The sequence below is a fragment of the Heterodontus francisci genome, chromosome 1, assembly GCF_036365525.1.
Source record: "Heterodontus francisci isolate sHetFra1 chromosome 1, sHetFra1.hap1, whole genome shotgun sequence".
Lineage (NCBI taxonomy): Eukaryota > Metazoa > Chordata > Chondrichthyes > Heterodontiformes > Heterodontidae > Heterodontus > Heterodontus francisci.
Genome location: NC_090371.1, coordinates 276398122 through 276418488, shown reverse-complemented (window position 1 = coordinate 276418488; position 20367 = coordinate 276398122). Strand labels below are relative to the sequence as shown.

Genomic DNA, 20367 nt, shown 5'->3' with positions numbered 1-20367 from the left:
TATATGGTTATTCCAGGTAAGTTTCTGGTCAATGGTAACCCCCAAGACATTGATGGTGGGAGATTTAGCAATGATAATGGTGTTGAATGCCAAAGAGAGATGCTTAGGTTCTTTCTTGTTGGAGACAGTCATTGCCTGGCACTTGTGTGGCTCGAATATTATTTGTCACTTATCAGCTGAAGCCTGAATGTTGTCCAGGTTTGGCTGTATGCAGACGCAGACAGCTTCAGTATCTGAGGAGTCGTGAATGGCCCTGAGCACTGTGCAATCATCAACAAACATCACCACTTATGATGGAGGAAAGGTCATTGATGAAGCAGCTGAAGATGGTTGGGCCTAGACACTACCCTTAGAAACCCCTGCAGCGATATTCTGGTGCTGAGATGATTGGCCGCCAACACTATATTCATCTTCCTTTGTGCTCGGTATGACTCCAACTAGTGGAGAGTTTGCCCCCTGATTCCCATTGACTTCACTTTTGATAAGGCTACTTGCTGCCAAACTCTGTCAAGTGTTGCCTCGATGTCAAGGGCAGTCACTCTCCCCTCATCTCTGGAATTCAGTGCTTTTGTCCACATTTGGACCAAGCTGTAACGCGGTCTGAAGCCAAGTAGTCCTGGTGGAGTCCAAATGAACATCGGTGAGCAGCTTATTGCTCAGTAAGTGTCACTTGATCGCACTGTCAAAGACACCTTCCGTCACTTTGCTGATGATTGAGAGCAGACTGATGGGGTGGTAATTGGCTGGACTGGATTTGTCCTGCTTTTTGTAGATAGGACATACCTCGACAATTTTCCACATTGATGCCTGTGTTGTAGCTGTACTGGAACAGCTTGATTAAAGATGCGACTCGTTCTGGAGCACAAGACTTCAGTCTTCTATAGCTGAGATGCTGTCAGAGCCCATAGCCAGTGTGTTTAGTGTTTCTTGATACCACACTATTGAAGAAACTCAGCTGCTGAAATGAAAAGGCCACTGTTCTTTGAGACTTAACAGGGGTTCATTATCCCTGTTAGGATTCCCTTCTTTTTTTAATTATTGCATCTTTTCGATATTTATCGTGACAAGGTGTAATAGAAGCAAAGCTTGTTATGCGCCAAATTGAGAAAATTGCTATATTGTATTAAAACCATCAGTTAATATTAAGAAATTATTTCCTAGGTTTGGTTCAAAATGGTTTATGAGTTTGGCTGCTTAATAAAGGGACCCAGAAGCAACAGGGTTGGGTGCGGGGGGGGTAGGGGGTGGGAGGTGGGAGGGGTGTCATGTTCAACATTACCGTCTGGGCGCTAACCTGGCAGAGTGGTTTGTCTGCCCATTGTGGAACCTACCTGACTTGTTCCAATGATAAAATAAGGCAAGGCCGAGTGCTGTTCTGAGGAATGAGATTATTGGGAATTATGTGGTCACTCCAAATTCATCAAATTTGCCAATCAGTACCAAAAATTGATCAATGAATGATATGAAAAGTAGTCTGTATGCTAGTACACTAGAGGTAGCCAGTTCCTTCATTCATTGGCATTTTGCAAAACATGTGAGTTTTTGGGTTGAGTGCGTAAGAAGTAGGAGTTTTAGCTTCATTGGGTTTTGAGGCAGTTTTGAGAAATGATCTACTTCCAGCATGTAAAATTAATAGGGGACAGGCTGGGTTGGAAATCAGAGCCAAACCAAATCACTGCAGCCAACTGTGATGCTCCAACTGGCAACATTGTGCAGAAGAAGGAGGTGAACAAAGTCAGGGAGCCAGACTGTCTTACCCAGACACAGGGTAAGAACTGCTCACTCAGCACAGTTCTGAAAAAATAAAACCAGGAAATGCTGGAAATACTCAGCAGGTCTGGCAGCATCTGTGTGGAGAGAAATAAAGTTAATGTTTCAGATCGATGACCTTTCATCAGAACTGGAAAAGGTTAGAGATGTAACAGGTTTTAAGCAAGTATAAAAAGAGAGAAAGGGGTGAGGAAAGAACAAAAGAGAAGGTCTGTGATAGGGTGAACAGCAGACGAGATTAAATAACAAAAGGTGCAAGGCAATAGAAGATGGTAATGGAACAAGTAAAGAAACAACAGATAGGTCTAGAGGAGGTGTAAATTGAAAAAACAGCCGAAGAATGGAAATGGTGATTATGAAATGAAATTGTTGAACTCTGTGTGCTAAAGTGCCGAATCAAAAGACCAGGTGATGTTCCTCAAACTTCCATTGAGTTTCATTAGAACAGTACAGGAGGCTGAGGATAGAGAGGTCAGAGTGGGAGTGGCCTGGAGAATTCAAATGATCGGATGCTCTGGGTTACACTTCCACTTGTATGGAGGAACCTTAGGTTAGGAACTGCATCCCTTTAAGGCTGGTGCTGAGAGTCTACTGAAAGGTCCCAGAACACTAGCTGAACAAAAGTGAGGGAGAAGATGTACAATAATAAAAGATGTTAAATTTTTGAAGCAGCATTTGTTTAAACCCATGGTATAAACAATCACAGTGATATGGACTGATTGAATATTTCATTTATCCATCTGGTGATTTCCAAGAAATCTGTTTTGTCAACACTTTATGCTTTTAATAAACTATCAACCTCTAGATGACAAATAAAAGGGGAGGAAGGCAATTGTTCCTCTTGATGTTAATAAGCATAATTCCTATAAATGTCAGGCAATTAACCTGGAACTTTGAATCTTCTCTTTAATAATTGCAGGTATAGAGATACACCTGATGGATTTCAGGAGTTAAGCCACAATTGCATTGACCCTCAGGCAGTATTCTGATGAAGCAAAAATGTTTTATTTTTCTTTCACCCAATGAAAGGGATTATTGCATTCTGAGGTGTTTACTAAAGTATTAAATGATCTTTCTGATGATGCAAAAGAAACAGACCAGAGATTTCAGTCTCCAATGCCTAAGGCAGTGAGTAAGCATGACAGAGCCATTACATTACTCTGATTTACAAAGCCGTATTCGAGAGAAAACATAGCAGAATCATCGTGTGCCTCGAATTGGTAATGATGCCTTCCTGTGGTTCAGTGTGAAAAAATACAGTGAGACGTAAAATGTGGCCTCCTTCAATCCTTTTGTTTTCACTGCATGCAAAACGATTTTTCAAAAATCAGAGCTCACATTTTATGATTTTACTCTGACTTTATTGGCCTGGATTTTGCAGTGGCATTGACGGTGAAACTGGTAGTGTTCACCGTCCTTACTCTGCTGAAACTGATAGCAACTGCTGGGGCTGAATCTTCTGTGCCCCCCCCCCCCGCCCACCCCACCCGCCGATGTCGGCAGCAGTCAAGAAAAACATCGCATGTCACGGAGCCGCCGCAATCTGTCGCGCAGTGGCACATTTAAATAACCGGGGTGGGCTGTGCCATCCCCCACTCCCCCGATCACATGGAGAGGGTGGGCTGTCCGCCCCGGTAATGGCGTTAGCTGCCTTTGTGCAGGCGCTGATGCCATTTTTAAAGGGCTTTGAGCCCTATCGGTAAATTTAAATATTTAAAGATAAAGTGCATGAAAGTAAAGACATTTCTTCTGTCCTTCTCCCACCCCCATGCCATAACAATTAAATTAATTATGTGACCTTTCCCTCCCCAAAACACCTACCTTGGCCATCTGACCTCCCCCGCCCCACGCACCCCACCAAACTGCATAAACTTTAACCTCAAACCCTTCCCACCATGTCCTATACCAATTATATTACTTTTACTCCGTTTCCCCCCACTCCCACACTGAGAAACTTACCACCTCCCCCCCGCCCACCAGTGTGGCGCCTCGTTTCCCCGGACGAGGTTCCAACAGCGTGGGAGTGTCGGCCACTGGGCCGAAGATTGGAGCAGGAACCAATTAATCTGAGGCAGCATTATAGAGGAAAAACAAGGTGCACAAAGTATTGAGAGAGATAGAGAGCACTAGAGTAAGAAATAGTAAGATATTAGGTGGGGTCAGAGTAACAGGGAATGCAGTAAGGTCTAAATTAGGTTTACAGCTCATGTATGTGAACACACGGAGTGTGGTAAATAAAGTTGGTGAGCTGCAGGCACAGGCAGCCATATGGGAGTCTGATGCTGCAGATAGAGGCCTGGCTCAAAAAGGGCAGGATTCGGTATTAAATATTCCCGGATACAAGGTGCTCAGGAAAAATAAGGAAGAAAAGAAAGGAGAAGGAGTGGCAGTATTGATAATATTACATATAATAGAGAGGGTATCGTATAGGGGTCAAGAACAGAATCTATTTGGTTAGTGATAAGAAACAATAGAGGTATCATTATTGTACCAGTGTATTCTATAGACCTTCAACCAGAGGGAAGAATGTCGAGGTACAAATTTGCAATGAAATTGTAGAGAGGTGCAAAAACCATACAATAGTTATAATGCAGAATTTAATTATCCTAATATAGATTGGAATAGTAATAGTCTAAAAGGCAGAGAGGGGGAAGCGTTTCTAAAGTAGGTTCAGTAGAATTTTTATGTCAGTATGTTTCCAGTCCAATGAGGAAGGAACCATTGCTGGAACTGGTTCTAGGGAATGAGGTGGGACAAATGGATCAAGTGTCAGTAGGGGAACATTTAGAGGACAGTGATCACAGTATCTTAAGGTTTAGGTTAGCCATGGAAAAGGACAAAAGGCAATCCAGAGTAAAAATAATTAATTGTGGGAGAGCCGATTTCAATGGGATGAGAACAGATCTGGCTCTGGTAAATTGAAATCAAAGATTGGCAGGCAAAACTGTAATTGAACAATGGGCTGCCTTTAAAGAGGCAATAGTTCAGGTACCGTCACGTTACATTCCCACGACCAGAAAAAGTAAGACAAACAAAGCTAGGGCTCCCTAGATGACAAAAGAAATAGAGAGCAGGATGAAGCAGAAAAAGGGTGTCTGTGACAGGTGTCAGGTTGATAATATGTGTGAGAACTAAGCTGGATATAGAAAGTTCAAAAGAGAAGTGAAAAAAGTAGAGCAGCAAAGTGAGAGCATAAGAAGAGACAGGCAACCAACATAAAAGGGAATCCAGAAATCTTCTATGAATAGTAAAATGGTGGTAAAAGGAGGAATAGGGCCATATAGGGACCAAAAAGGATTTATGCATGGAGGCAGATGGCATGACTGAGATTCTAAATGAGTACTTTGCCTTTACCAATGAAAAAGATGTCGCCAAAGTTGTCATGAAAGAGGAGATAGTTGAGATACTGGATGGGCTAAAAATTGATAAAGAGGAGGTATTAGAAAGGCTGGCTGTACTTAAAGTTGATGTCATCAGGACTGAATCAAATGCATCCGAGGATACTGAGGGAAGTAAGGAGTGAAATTGCAGAGACACTGGCCATAATCTTCTAATCCTCCTTAGATACAGGGGTGGTGCCAGAGGACTGGAGAATGGTTTAAAAAAGTGTGTAAGGATAAACGCAGTAAGTACAAGCCAGTCAGCTTAACTTCAGTGGTGGGCAAGCTTTTAGAAATGATAATCCAGGACAAAATTAACAGTAACTTGGACAAATGTGGATTAATTGAGGAAAGCCAGCATAGACTTGTTGAGGGCAAATCATGTTTAACTAACTTGATTGAGTTTTTTTGATTAAGTAACAGAGAGGGTAATGCAGATAATGTGGTATATTTATTTATAGATACAGCACTGAAACAGGCCCTTTGGCCACCTAGTCTGTGCTGACCAACAGCCACCCATTTATACTGATCCTACATTCATCCCATATGCCTACCACATCCCTACCATTCTCCTCCCATCTACCTACACTAGGGGCAATTTACAATGGCCAACTTACCTATCAACCTGCAAGTCTTTGGCTGTGGGAGGAAACCAGAGCACCCGGTGGAAACCCACACAGTCACAGGGACAACCTGCAAACTCCACACAGGCAATACCCAGAACTGAACACAGGTCGCTGGAGCTATGAGGCTGCAGTGCTTGCCACTGTGCCACCCCAATATGAGGGAGAACCAAGCTGGATATAGAAAGTTCAAAAGAGAAGTGAAGAGAGTAAGAGCAGCAAAGTGAGAGCATAAGAAGAGACAGGCATGGTCCGTATACATGGACCTCCAAAAGGCGTTTGATAAAGTGCCAAATAAGAGTCTTGTCATCAAAGTGGAATAAAAGGGACAGTGGCAGCATGGATATGAAGTCAGCTGAGTGACATGAAACAGTGAGTAATGGTGAATGGTTGTTTTTTGGACTGGAGGAAGCTATTTGGTGACGTTCCCCAGGGGTCAGTATTGGAACCACTGCTTTTCTTGAGCTACATTAATGACATGGATTTGAATGTACGGGGCACAATGTCAAAATTCAAAATTTTGCAGATAATACAAAACTTGGAAATGTTTTAAACTGTGAGGAGGAAAGTGAAAGACTTCAAGAGGACATAGGATGGTGAAATGGGTGGATACATGGCAAATTAAATTTAATGCAGAGAAGTGTGAAGTGATACATTTTGGTAGGAAGAATGAGGAGAGGCAATATAAAATAAAGGATACATTACTAAAAGGAGTGCAGGAACAGAGGGACCTGGGGGTATATGCGCACAAATTGTTGAAGGTGGCAGGGCAGGTTGAAAAAGTGGTTAATAAGGCATACGGGATCCTGGGCTTCATACATAGGGGCATACAGTACAAAAGCAAGGAAGTTCTGGTGAACCTTTATAAAACACTGGTTCAGCCTCAACTGAAGTATTGTGTCCAATTCTGGGCACCGCACTTTAGGAAGGATGTGAAGGCATTGGAGAGGGTGCAGAAAAGATTCATGAGAATTGTTCTAGGGATGAGAGACTTATGTTACCAGGATAGATAGAAGAAGCTGGGAATATTCTCGTTGGAGGAGAGAAGGTTGAGAGGAGATTTGAAAGAGGTGTTCGAAATCATGGGGGGGTCTGGAGTCTGGTCCCTTTGGCAGAAGAGTCAAGAACCAGAGGACACCGATTTATGATGATTGTCAAAAGAACCAGAGGTGACATGAGGAAAAAATTTTTATACAGCGAGTGGTTAGGTTCTGGAATGCACTGCCTGAAAGTGAGGTGGAGCCAGATTCAATTGTGGCTTTCAAAAGAGAATTAGGTAATTATCTGAACAGAAAAGATTTCCAGGGCTACAGTGAAAAGGTTGAGTTACCATTAAAGAGAGCCAGCACAAACATGATGCGCTTAATGGCCTCCTTCTATGCTGTAAGCATTCTACAACTCCATGATTCTCTGAGAAATGTCCCTTTCAGTGCATTGAGATTAGCATTGAGATCCAGACCAACACCTGTTCTTATCATCAATGATATTTTTTCATCTAATTTCAAAGTGAATCTAATTAGATTCTAGTCACTGCTTTTCAAGGGTTTTCCTATCTATAGCACAATTACTTGACCTATTAGGTATGGAATACAGATCTAAATGCCACTGGGCATCTTCAAATTCTACTTCAGAAATACCTGAATATTGGAACTTTGGAGCAAAGTTTTAAAAAAAGATTTCAAAAGTCCAAGTCTTACCACTACAACTCATTGAGACTGGCCTGCCTTTAAATCCAGAACAAAAAGATTACGCACTCTCATATCATTGGCTGCACACCTATTGATCAATGTCCTCAATGTGGAAATCTTGAAAAAGCTATTGGAGTTAATGGACACATCAGCCATGATCTAATTGAGTGAGGGAACCGGCTCACGGTCTACTCCAGTTCCTATGTTAAAAAGATTTTCAATTTTTCTTTTTGGTAAAAGAGGGAAATAATGCATTTTTACATTTTATAAAGATTGTGCAGATGGCGAGACTGAGCAGCACCACAGTTTACCACCCCCTGTGTATCACTCAGCCTCTCCAAAAACTCAGCAGCCCCCGCTATGAGCCAAAGATTTAAACGAGTCGAGACTAATAGAATGAAGGGTGTCTTCTCTGCTGCCTCCAAAGGTTCCACATGAAATGGGTTTTCACAGACTCAGCATAGTTTTTAGTGGACACAGGTCTCCAAAACCCTCATCTACCTTCCACAGGTTGGCTATATATTGGCAACCTTAGTCAGAGTAACCATAAGGACAGCTGGTACAAGAAACATCAGAATGGAGCAATGGAAGATGTCCCTTCGAAGCTGAAGGTAAAATACAATGTCGGGGCGGCTGCACGATATAACCTGTGCCATATCTGACCTTGGAATTGAGATTGGAGGTCCAAAGTGGAAGTGTGTTCCATTTTCCAGCAATGGTAATCTTACCTTGATAATGAATAAAAAGAAAATCATTGTAGTGATTGAGGGGAAAATCATTTGCAAGATTTGTTGAGGGAATTTTCTATTATTAAAGTATATCTTCCCAATTCCCTTGCATATTAACAGCTTGTCATTCCTATGGCATACAAAGCACATAAATCTCGAAAAGGAGTGAACTCCCTCAGCAAATATTATAAAATCATATGAATCCTCATAGGCCTCACTATAATGAATGGTTGTTTTTCACAGTAAAATCAGCATCTCAGTTTACATAGACTTTGCTTTTCGTTCCACTGAGTGAAAGACAGATTCAACTTGACTGTAGTAACTATTTCTTTCTGCTCTATTTAGCATTTACACTTTCACCAGATGGCAAAACTCGCCGACTTTGTGAGGCTTCTCCTGATGACATCACACACACAGCATATCAAAAAAAAAATTAAAATTACTATCAAAATACTTCTGGAACAGAACACAATTATTGTAAAGGGTTTCTTTTAATGTTATTCGCACATCACATTATTTGGCATAATCTGGTATCAGGAATAAAAAGCCAGCAAGTAATTTAAATCTCATAGAAATATCCATTTTCCCCACTACACTTTCCTGTTTATTATGGTCAAGAGACCAAATTAAATCCTCAAAACCTTTCACAGTGGTGAAGAGAAAGGATTCTTAATAGTTTTTAGATAATACTACTACATTAATAGCAAACCCACGAAACACTACAGAAAGGAAATGTTAAAATATACATAGATATGTATTATAAAAACAAGAAATGCTGGAACCACTCAGCAGGTCTGGCAGCATCTGTGAAAAGAGAAGCAGAGTTAACGTTTCGGGTCAGTGACCCTTCTTCGGATATGTATTGCTGTTCATTTCTTGATCTGCAAGGTTTAAAATACAGCTCTAATTTTCAATACATGGGAGAAGGACACAACCTTCCATTACTCCAAACACATGTCAGATTGCTGACGATCCAAGATTATGATGCATTCCCTTCAACAGCTTAAATAAAGTGCTGATTGTGAGTGATGTATTTTATATCAATGTTGTGGGGAGGGGAGGAGGGGGGGGGGGGGGGGGGGGCGATGAGAAAAAAGAGAGATGCCGATTGTCCCAAAGCGGGTTTGGAGCCGAGATCAAAGTGTTTCACATCAACAAATCAGGCGGCACGTCTGCTTTCCGAGATAGGGACGCAGGAGAGCAGCTCAGCTTCTCAGCCGGAGTCAAGCAATCTGTTCACACATCAGGCTCTGAGCCTTCAATACTTTCAGCTGTGGGCTACGTTTAGCTCAACCTCCTAAACCAAAGCTTGATGCTAGCAGTGATGTACTGAAAGACTGAAGAGTTATTTCCCTTTTTGCGAATAAAGGAATAGACGGTAAACATGTGTATTGTGTTTGCATTTGCGAATGTAGGTATGTGTATGGGGAGGGGGGGGGGGGGGGTGGTAGATGTGGGGTTTTTTTTCAAATCATTGTGAAGACGACTTACTGTGTGATCTCTCTTCCTCTCTTACTCAGTGACCAAAGAGTGACCATGGATGTTTTCATGAAGGGACTGTCCAAAGCCAAAGATGGGGTAGTAGCAGCTGCAGAGAAAACGAAGCAAGGAGTGGCCGAGGCAGCAGGAAAGACAAAGGATGGGGTTCTGTATGTGGGTATGTGGAAAATGAATGCTTCACATGGCGGTCTCTTTTGATTAAAGCAATGTAATGTTTGGCATGGAAAGAGTGCGCCATTTATTCATCCATTTGAGGACCTGGGAGGGGGAGAAACGCTTGGGGATGTGTAAGTAACTGGAGGATCAAGTGCAACCTCTTTTCGCTGGTAAGAACGAATTAGTGTGACTCGGACAGGGGAATGATAGTTTGGAATATGTGGAGAACGACACTGTTAGTTATAAGACAGTGGAAATGATTGAGAAACAGCATCAAGTGTTTGAACGGGAAGGAAGAGACGGGGGGAAAAAATTTCAGAGCAATCCAGTGGCGAACTGGAAGATTGTAAATGCTAACTGTTGGGTGATGAAAAGGAAAGAAATTCTTTTTACAAAACAAACCAAAAAAATCAGCACTTGATTCTTGTCTGTAAAGATTACATTCGGAGAGGAGTGAGGGGGAGGTGGGTCTCAAGGTCATTTAGCTTCTGAAAGCTGAATATCTTTTTACATAAAGGAGAGCTGAAAGTGTGAAGGTGAGTTAGTGAAATATGACAACCGGCTGTGATGATTCGGTATCGATGCGGGATAAAGTCCATTTACTTTTTGCATTGTATTTTTTTTAAATCCTGAATTTTAATGCCAAAGGTTTATTTTTAAAATTCTCCCCCCCCCCCCCCCCCTCCCCTCCCCTCCCCACCCCTTTCCCACATAAATCCCGGATCTGACTGCTTTTAACACATTTGCAGGTTGTTAACTCTCCCAGGGCAATCCGGAACAAGGGGAGAGAGCATTCCTAGGGGGGAGCTCCTGGATTAAAGGAACAATGGCGCGTTTAACCCCTTGCTGATTTGAAAGCTCGATGTATGTTGCTGTTTACTCACCCAAACCAATCCCGTCATCGTGTCCCTGAAACCCGTCCCTCCAAAATGCCCAACCCGGGCATCGGTGCCAACATCTGTCAATTTCACCTGGTTGGTTGGCCCGGGAAGGACGCCCGGTTTTGCCTATACTTGACATCCTTGTCGAGAGCCCTTCTGAATTGGGAAAGGGATTTGCTGCTGTGATTTGTGAAATCTTTCCGAAGCATGACATTTATTAACAGGGTTTTCTTTTTGAAATGTATTTAATTCCAGGCTCCAGGACTAAAGAAGGTGTGTTTCATGGAGTGTCTTCAGGTATTAGTGGCTAATAGAATTCTGTATCTCAACGTTTTGTCCGTGTTGGTCTCTTTGTCCATGTTTGTGTCTGTCTGTTTCTGGATGTTAGGAACAGGAGGAGGCCATTCTGCCCCTCCACCCTATTCCGTTATTCAATTAGATCAGGGCTGATCTATATCTGAACTCCAACTACACCCATTGCTTCTGTAACCTTTCATACCCTTGCCTAATAAAAATCTAATCTCAGTTTTGAAATTTTCAATTGACCTCCAGCCTCAACAGCTTTTTTCACGGGAGAGTTCCAGATCTGCACTACCCTTTGTGAAATGCTTCCTGGCATCACCCCTGACTCTAATTTTAAGGTTATGCCCTCTTGTTCTGGACTCTCCCACCAGAGGAAATATTTTCTCCTTATCTATCCTATCAACTCCTTTCATCATCTTGAAAACCTTGATTAGATCACCCTTTAATCTCTACTCAAGGGAATACAAGCCTAGTCTATGTAACCTATCCTCATAATTTAACCATTACCCCCATATCCGTACATTCAATAGGTCAGACGGAGTGCAGATTTTATCTTCCTGTAGAGTTGGTTTGAGCTTTGCTTCGATACAAAATCTGAGGTGGGAAATGACAAATTGACTGTTCCGATAAGTGAGCACCTTGCGCGTACCTGTTGCTGCAGCAGGTGAGCAGTGAGGTTTAAAAAGTTCATTTTGACCACCTGAGAACATGCCAAATGTCATTTTTAACCACTACAGTTAGCAGAGCCTTCACTGCTCCATTGGTTCTTCACTCACATTGTGTGACTCATAAAGTAAGGCAGAAGAAAGTCTGTGTGGAGCTTAAACACCTGTTGGGCTGAATGACCTGTTTCTGTGCAGTAAAATTATGTGTAAAGCAGGGCACCATCGAGGTTGATGAAATTAGAAGAGAACACAATGTAGATCAAGCCATGGTAAGGTTGGGCTTTGAAATGTGAGAGAACAGTGTTCAGCCAGCAGTATAACCTGGCTGTGCAGAACTCGTGCAGGTACCAATGTTAAATCAGTACTTATAATTGCACACTCAATTTTCCATCTTGTGTTTTAGTGTTTATCTTTCATATTTTTAAGTCCCTGAGCCAATTTCTTGAAGCAAGTACAATAACAACAACAACTTATATTTATATAGCGCTTCTAACAAAGTAAGTACAAAGTAAATAGGGACAAACTGGTAAAAGGCAAGCTCAAGGAACACTTCTTCACACAAAGAGTAATTAATGTGTTTGCTTTGGTCTTTTCAGATGGTGACCAGGAGCAAAAGCTCTAGAGCTATTAGACAGATAATTGGATTTTGGGTCTGTAGTTTGCTCTGAAAGGAAAAGTAACATGCGGGTGCCTCATCTGTACTTGCCTTGTGATCCTTGTAATAAAATTGTTCGGAGCACAGCTCTGTTAAGGTGGAGCAAGTGTTTTTGGGGTGTTAGAATATCCGTGATGGACCTGGTCAATTTCCACATGTAGCAATTTGCTGTGTGAGTACAACAACTTGCAAAAAACGCTGTGGTAAACAGCAAAAATACTAGGTTGTAAGTGCGGAGGAGTCTGCCAGTGATTGTATGTTGAACAGGCTTCAGGGCGTTGCATCAGACTAACATAATTTGACTCTCTGTCTGATCATTCCCCCTTTGCCTCTTCAGTTTGAGGTTTGCTCCTTATTTTCCCTTGTAGTATAGTTCCAAAGGCTATAACAGGCCTCTTGTTCCTCCTATGACGGACTATTTATTTTGAGCCTGAATATCGACTGGCAGTGGGTTGGCATCACAGGCAAGTAAACACACACTGCCTTATTATCAGCTGTCTCTGGATGGCGATCAAGGTAAAAACCTTGAACAATAATTTCTTCATATGGGCAGGAGGGGGCAGCATTGAGGGTCCCACAGCAGATGTTTACCTGGCTTTTACCCTTGCTCCTGTTGCTGCTTATCTATTATCTCCACGAGTATTGCTACACTGAAACCTGGTGTTTCAGCAACTTCTGCCTTCTGACTGCTGCTATCTGATTGGACTTACACTCCGCCCCACCCTCCAAAATTGGAGGTTTCTGTGTTGGTGTTTGCAGAGGCTGGAGTGCTTGTGAGGGAGCTTCTTCCTGTCCCTCCCTAGTGCCCAAATGCCCACCCCCATTTGTTTTCTGGCCAATTGCTGTGCAGAGTAACAAGGCCTGTCCTTGTGGTGGAAGGGTTTTCAGTGTCAGCAAGAAGACAAATTTGAAGTGAAGACTTACCACGGGCTGGCACCAGTAAACTTTCCCTTGATGTCCTCCATGGCAATCATTTGATGTGATGCAGGTTAGGTGGTCCACCTCTAGCTTGACTTCTCTCATGAATGAATGTGGGTTTCTCCTACAGAAATACAGCAAACAGATTATTTCATTAGAATTGAAGCCTTAGGTGCAGTCCTAAGTTCAGCCCACATTCCACCTCCAGTGGCATGAAGAGTAGAATACATGCAAGAAATTTAAGGAGCCAAAAAGAAGTGGGTGAGGAAACAGGAGACGCTAATGGGAGTGAAAGGAATGTCTTTACTCTTGTTTTCCAGCAAGTTGGAACTGAAGTTGCAACTCCACTGGGATGCTATTGAGGTGGGGTTGGTATGTCGACTGGGGCACCTAAGATTTGTGATGCACTGTTGATGTGGCACCTAGCCTTCATTTGAGTGAGCAAGCAGGAACTGTGTGAAAAAAAATGAAGCATTTCTATCTTGTTTTGATTGGTAGCAGTCCCATTAAACCATGAAGAATACACGAGATGAAAAGAACAGCTAACTGCCTCAATCCATTTTATTATCTTTTTTTTGAACTTTTTTTTAAAGGCTCTCATTTGAGAGGCAGTCTCACATAAGATACTCAAATAAAACAAATTTTTGGATGACATGAATACTTATGAATATGCCAACCTGTTATTTTTTTTTGTCAATGAGGTTGCCAGTTTTGAATTTATCTTAAGCATTGGCAATGGGTCAAGAGTTATAAAGACGAGCAAACGGCCAATTGTCTTGAGTGTACTGAATCAAACAGACAGATTTTGGATTGCTCCCACAAAGAAGGAGCAGGAAGTAACATTGAATATAATGGGTTTTGAGGAGATGCGGATTAACATTAGATTTGAACCCTTTTGTTATTTTCCCCTTTTCAGGAGCTAGATTATACAATTTCTACCGTAAACATTTTATTATACAATTGCTTGTTTATTGTTAAATTTGCCTAATACCTTAGAATTAGAACTGGGTCTGATTTAATATAATATTGCTTGGCCAAGAATAATTTCAGTAGCTGCAAAATAATTATGTGACCAGGGCTTTCTGTTTGTCATTCTGTGCATGTTACGTTAATATTAAAGCTAATGAAGTCCCTCATGCAAGCCAGGAGAGTGATTTAAGACAGAGAACCAAAAAATCTAGACTAAAGAAGGTAGAATAGATAATATAACACACAGTACAGGCATTCCTTCCCTCTTAGGGAGTATTTATTGAAGTAGACTTTGGTGGAAGGATTCCTCAGTCCTGAGAATTTCTTGTTCACTTGTTTGAGTTACCCAAGGCTGTGTGAGACTGAATTGATTCTTTGCCACCTCCTGCCAAGCCTACTACATGGCTGCACAAAATGGCCACTTCCCTATGTGCCACCATCTTAGAACCATAGAACCATAGAACAATTACGGCACAGAAGGAGGCCATTCAGCCCATTGTGTCTGCGCCGGCTGAAAAAACTAGCCACTCAATCTAATCCCACCTTCCAGCACCTGGTCCATAGCCTTGCAGGTTACAGCATTTCAGGTACATGTCCAGGTATCTTTTAAAAGAATTGAGGGTTCCTGCCTCCACTACCATTCCTGGCAGCGAATTCCAGACACCCACCACCCTCTTGGTGAAATGGTTTTTCCTCATGTCCCCTCTAATCCTTCTATCAATCACCTTAAATCTGTGTCCCCTTATAACTGACCTCCCCGCCAGGGGAAACAGGTCCTTCCTGTCTACTCTATCTAGGCCCCTAATAATTTTGTACACATCAATTAAGTCACCCCTCAGCCTCTTCAGTTCGAGGGAAAACAACCCGAGCCTATCCAATCTTTCCTCATAGCTGCAACTTTCAAGCCTTGGCAACATTCTTGTAAATCTCCTCTGTACTCTCTCCAGAGCAATTATGTCCTTCCTGTAATGTGGTGACCAGAACTGCACGCAATACACCAGCTGTGGCCGAACCAGCATTTTACACAGTTCCAGCATTACACCCCTGCTTTTGAATTCTATACCTCGGCCAATAAAGGAAAGCATTCCATATTCCTTCTTCACCACTCTATCTACCTGCCCTACCACCTTCAGGGACCTGTGGACATTCTCTCCTAGGTCTCTCATTTCTTCCACCCCTCTCAATATTCTCCCGTTTATTCCCTCGCTTTATTTGCCCTCCCCATATGCATTATCTCACACTTCTGTGGATTGAATTCTATTTGCCACTTTCCCGCCCACTCAACCAAACCATTGATATCATTCTGGAGTCTATGGCTAGCCTCTTCACAATTAACTACATGACCAATTTTCATGTCATCAGCAACTTTCCCAATCATGCCTCCCACATTTAAGTCCAAATCATTATTATATACCACAAACAGCAAGGGACCCAGCACTGAGCCCTGTGGAACGCCACTGGAAACCGCTTTCCATTCGCAAAAACATCCGTCGACTACGACCCTTTGTTTCCTGTCCCTGAGCCAATTCTGGATCCAACCTGCTACATTGCCCTGTATCCCATGGTCTTTCATTTTACTGACCAGTCTGCCATGCGGGACCTTGTCAAATGCCTTCCTAAAATCCATGTAGACCACATCCACTGCACTACCCTCATCAATCCTCCCTGTCACTTCCTCAAAAAACTCAATCAAGTTAGTAAGACATGGCCTTCCCCGAACAAATTCATGCTGACTGTCCCTGATTAATCCGTGCCTTTCGAAGTGACAGTTTATCCTGTCCCTCAGAATTGATTCTAACAATTTACCCACCACCGAGGTCAGACTGACCAGCCTATAATAATTTGGCCTATCCCTCGTACTCTTTTTAAACAATGGTACAATGTTCGCAGACCTCCAATCGTCTGATACTTCGCCTGTTTCTCGTGAGGATTTGAAGATGATCCTCAGTGCATCTGTTATTTCCTCCCTGGCTTCCTTTAACAATTTGGGATGTAATCCATCCGGTCCTGGTGAATTATCCACTTTCAAGGATGTCAGGCCCTCTAGTACTTCTTCTGTCATTATATTTATCATATCTAATATTTCACACTCCTCCTCTTTAACTACAATGTGTGTATCAACCCTCTCCTTTGTGAAGACAGAGACAAAAAACTCATTAAGAACCCTGGCCACATCTTTTGCATCCATGCATAAGTTCCCTTGTACATCTCTGATAGGCCCAACCCTTTCCTTAGTTATCCTCTTGTTCTTAATGTACTGATCTGATAAAACATCTTTGGGCTTTCCTTAATTTTACCTGCCAATAATTTTTCATGTCCTCTCTTTGTTTTTCTAATTTCCTTTTTTATTTCACCCCTGCACTTTCTATACCCTTAGGAGTATTGACAGGCAGAGAGATCTGGGCGTACAGGTCCACAGGTCACTGAAAGTGGCAACGCAGGTGGATAAGGTAGTCAAGAAGGCATACGGCATGCTTGTCTTCATCGGTCGGGGCATAGGGTATAAAAATTGGCAAGCCATGTTGCAGCTGTACAGAACCTTAGTTAGGCCACACTTAGAATATTGCATGCAATTCTGGTCGCCACACTACCAGAAGGACGTGGAGGCTTTGGAGAGGGTACAGAGGAGGTTTACCAGGATGTTGCCTGGTCTGGAGGGCATTAGCTATGAGGAGAGGTTGGATAAACTCGGATTGTTTTCACTGGAACGACGGAGGTGGAGGGGCGACATGATAGAGGTTTACAAAGTTATGAGCGGCATGGACAGAGTGGATAGTCAGAAGCTTTTTCCCAGGGTGGAAGAGTCAGTTACTAGGGGACATAGGTTTAAGGTGTGAGGGGCAAAGTTTAGAGGGGATGTACAAGGCAACTTTTATACACAGAGGGTGGTGAGTGCCTGGAACTTGCTGCCAGGGGAGGTGGTGGAAGCAGATACGATAGCGACGTTTAAGAGACATCTTGACAAATATATGAATAGGAAGGGAATAGAGGGATATGGGCCCCAGAAGTGCAGAAGGTGTTAGTTTCGGCAGGCATCAAGATCGGCGCAGGCTTGGAGGGCCGAATGGCCTGTTCCTGTGCTGTACTGTTCTTTGTTCTTTGTTCTCGGCTTTCTAAAGTATTAAGATATTTGTAATCATCATAAGCTTTCTTTTTCTGCTTTAATTTACCCTGTAAGCTTCTAGATAACCAGGGGGCTCTAGATTTGGCCATACCACCATTTATCTTTGTGGGGACATGCCTACACTGTGCCTGTAGTATCTCGCTTTTGAATGCCTCCCGCTGGTTTGCCACTGATTTTCCTTCAAATAGCTGTATCCAGTCCACTTTCACTAGGTCACCTCTCCGTTTTGTAAAATTTGCCTTCCCCAAATTTAGAACCTTTGCTCCTATTTTACCTTTGGCCTTTTCCATGATTATGCTAAAACTAACTATTATGGTCACTATCTCCAAAATGTTCACCCATTATTACTTCATCCACTTGCCCAGCCTCAAATCGCGCAAATAGATGTAAACGGGTATGATATAGTCGGGATTACGGAGACATGGCTGCAAGGTGACCAGGGATGGGAAATGAACATCCAGGGGTATTCAGTATTTAGGAAGGACAGACAAAAAGCAAAAGGCAGTGGAGTTGCATTGCTGGTTAAACAGGAAATTAATACAATAGTGAGGAAAGATGTGGAATCTTTATGGGTAGAGCTGAGAAACACTAAGGGGCAAAAACAGTTAGTGGGGGTTGTATATCGACCTCCAAACTGTAGTGGTGACTTAATGGGAATGGCATTAAACAGGAAATTAGAGACGCATGTAATTATGGGTGACATTAATCTGCATATAGATTGGGCAAATCAAATTAGTCACAATACCGTAGAGGAGTAATTCTTGGAGTGTGTACGGGATGGTTTTCTGGACCAATACGTTGAGGAACCAACTAGAGAACAGGCCATCCTAGACTGGGTATTGTGTAATGAGAGAGAAATAATTGACAATCTAGTGGTGCGAGATGCCTTGGGCATGAGCGACCATAATATGATAGAATTCTTCATCAAGATGGAGAGTGACGTAGTTGATTCTGAGACTAGGGTCCTGAACCTTAGTAAAGGAAACTATGAAGGTATGAGGAGCGAGTTGGCTATGACGGATTGGGAAACGTTACTTAAAGGGATGACGGTGGATAGGCAATGGCAAACATTTAAAGAGCGCATGGATGAACTCCAACAATTGTTTATCCCTGTCTGGCGCAAAAGTAAAACGGGAAAGGTAGCCAAACCATGGCTTACAAGGGAAATTAGAGATAGCATTAGATCCAAGGAAGAGGCATATAAATTTGTCAGAAAAAACAACAGACCTGAAGATTGGGAGCAGTTTAGAATTCAGCAAAGGAGGACGAAGGGATTGATTAAGAAGGGGAAAATAGAGTACGAGAGCAAGCTTGCGAGAACATAAAAACTGACTGTAAAAGTTTCTATAGGTATGTGAAGAGAAAAAGATGGTGAAGACAAATGTGAGTCCCTTACAGTCAGAAACAGAGGAATTTATGATGGGGAACAAAGAAATGGCTGACCAACTAAATGCATACTTTAGGGTTCTGTCTTCACAAAGGAGGACACAAATATCATACCAGAAATGTTGGGGAACATAGGGCTTAGTGAGAGAGAGGAACTGAAGGAAATCACTGTTAGTAGAGAAATGATGTTGGGGAAATTGATGGGATTAGAAGCCAATAAATCCCCAGGGCCTGATGGTATGCATCCCAGAGTACTTAAGGAAGTGGCTCTAGAAATAGTGGATGCATCTTCCAAGATTCCATAGACTCTGGAACGGTTCCTACAGATTGGAGGGTAGCTAATGTAACCCCACTATTTAAAAAGGGAGGTAGAGAGAAAGCAGGGAACTATAGACCAGTCAGCCTGACGTGGGTAGTGGGGAAAATTCTAGAGTCCGTTATCAAAGATTTTATAGCAGAGCACTTGGAGATCAGTGGTAGAATCGGCAGAGTCAGCATGGATTTACGAAAGGGAAATCATGCTTGACAAATCAACTAGAATTCTTCGAGGATGTAACTAGTAGAGTTGATGAGGGGGAGCCAGTGGATGTGGTTTAGTTGGACTTCAGAAGGCTTTCGACAAAGTCCCACATAAAAGATTAGCGTGTAAAATTAAAGCACATAGGATTGGGGGTAGTATATTGCGATGGATAGAATTGGTTGGCAGACAGGAAACAAAGAGTAGGGATAAATGGTTCTTTTTCGGAATGGCAGGCAGTGACGAGTGAGGTACCGCAGGGATCGGTGCTAGGACCCCAGCTATTCACAATATATATTAATGATTTAGATGAGGGAACTAAATGTAATATCTCCAAATTTGCAGATGACACAAAACTGGGTGGGGGTGGGGGGGGGGGGGGGGAGGTGGTGGTGGTGGTGGTGGGTGAGTTGTGAGGAGAATGCAGAGAGGCTTCAGGGTGATTTGGACAAGTTTAGTGTTAGGGCTAATGCATGGCAGATGCAGTATAATGTGGATAAATGTGAGGTTATCCACTTTGGTAGCAAAAACAGGAAGGCAGATTATTATCTGAACGGCTATAAACTGAGAGAGAAGAATATGCAGCGAGACCTGGGTGTTCTCGTACACCAGTCGCTGAAGGTAAGCATGCAGGTGCAACAGGCGGTAAAGGCAAATGGTGTGTTGGCCTTCATAGCGAGAGGATTTGAGTACAGGAGCAGGGATGTCTTGCTGCAATTATACAGGCTTGGTGAGGCCACACCTGGAATAGTGTGTGCAGTTTTGGTCTCCTTATCTGAGGAAGGATGTTCTTGCTATAGAGGGAGTGCAGCGATGGTTTACCAGACTGATTGCTGGGAAGGCAGGACTGATGTATGAGGAGAGATTGAGTCGGCTTTTTAGGATTATATTCGCTGGAGTTCAGAAGAGTATTTTAGATTAGATTAGAGATACAGCACTGAAACAGGCCCTTCGGCCCACCGAGTCTGTGCCGAACATCAAGCACCCATTTATACTAATCCTACACTAATCCCATATTCCTACCAAACATCCCCACCTGTCCCCTATATTTCCCTACCACCTACCTATACTAGTGACAATTTATAATGGCCAATTTACCTATCA

The 20367-nt window shown here is 42.6% G+C and overlaps 1 protein-coding gene across 1 annotated transcript in view; it reads left to right on the top strand.

Moving 5' to 3' along the window:
• Positions 1-9477: 9477 nt before the first annotated feature.
• The window catches only part of LOC137360845 (alpha-synuclein-like), a 91726-nt gene continuing 80836 nt past the window's right edge, over positions 9478-20367 (top strand). The window contains exons 1-3 of the mRNA XM_068026028.1: positions 9478-9567; positions 9710-9846; positions 10982-11023. Coding sequence (XP_067882129.1) covers positions 9726-9846; positions 10982-11023 — 163 coding nt within the window. The 5' untranslated portion in view covers positions 9478-9567; positions 9710-9725. The remainder of the gene's footprint in view (positions 9568-9709; positions 9847-10981; positions 11024-20367) is intronic.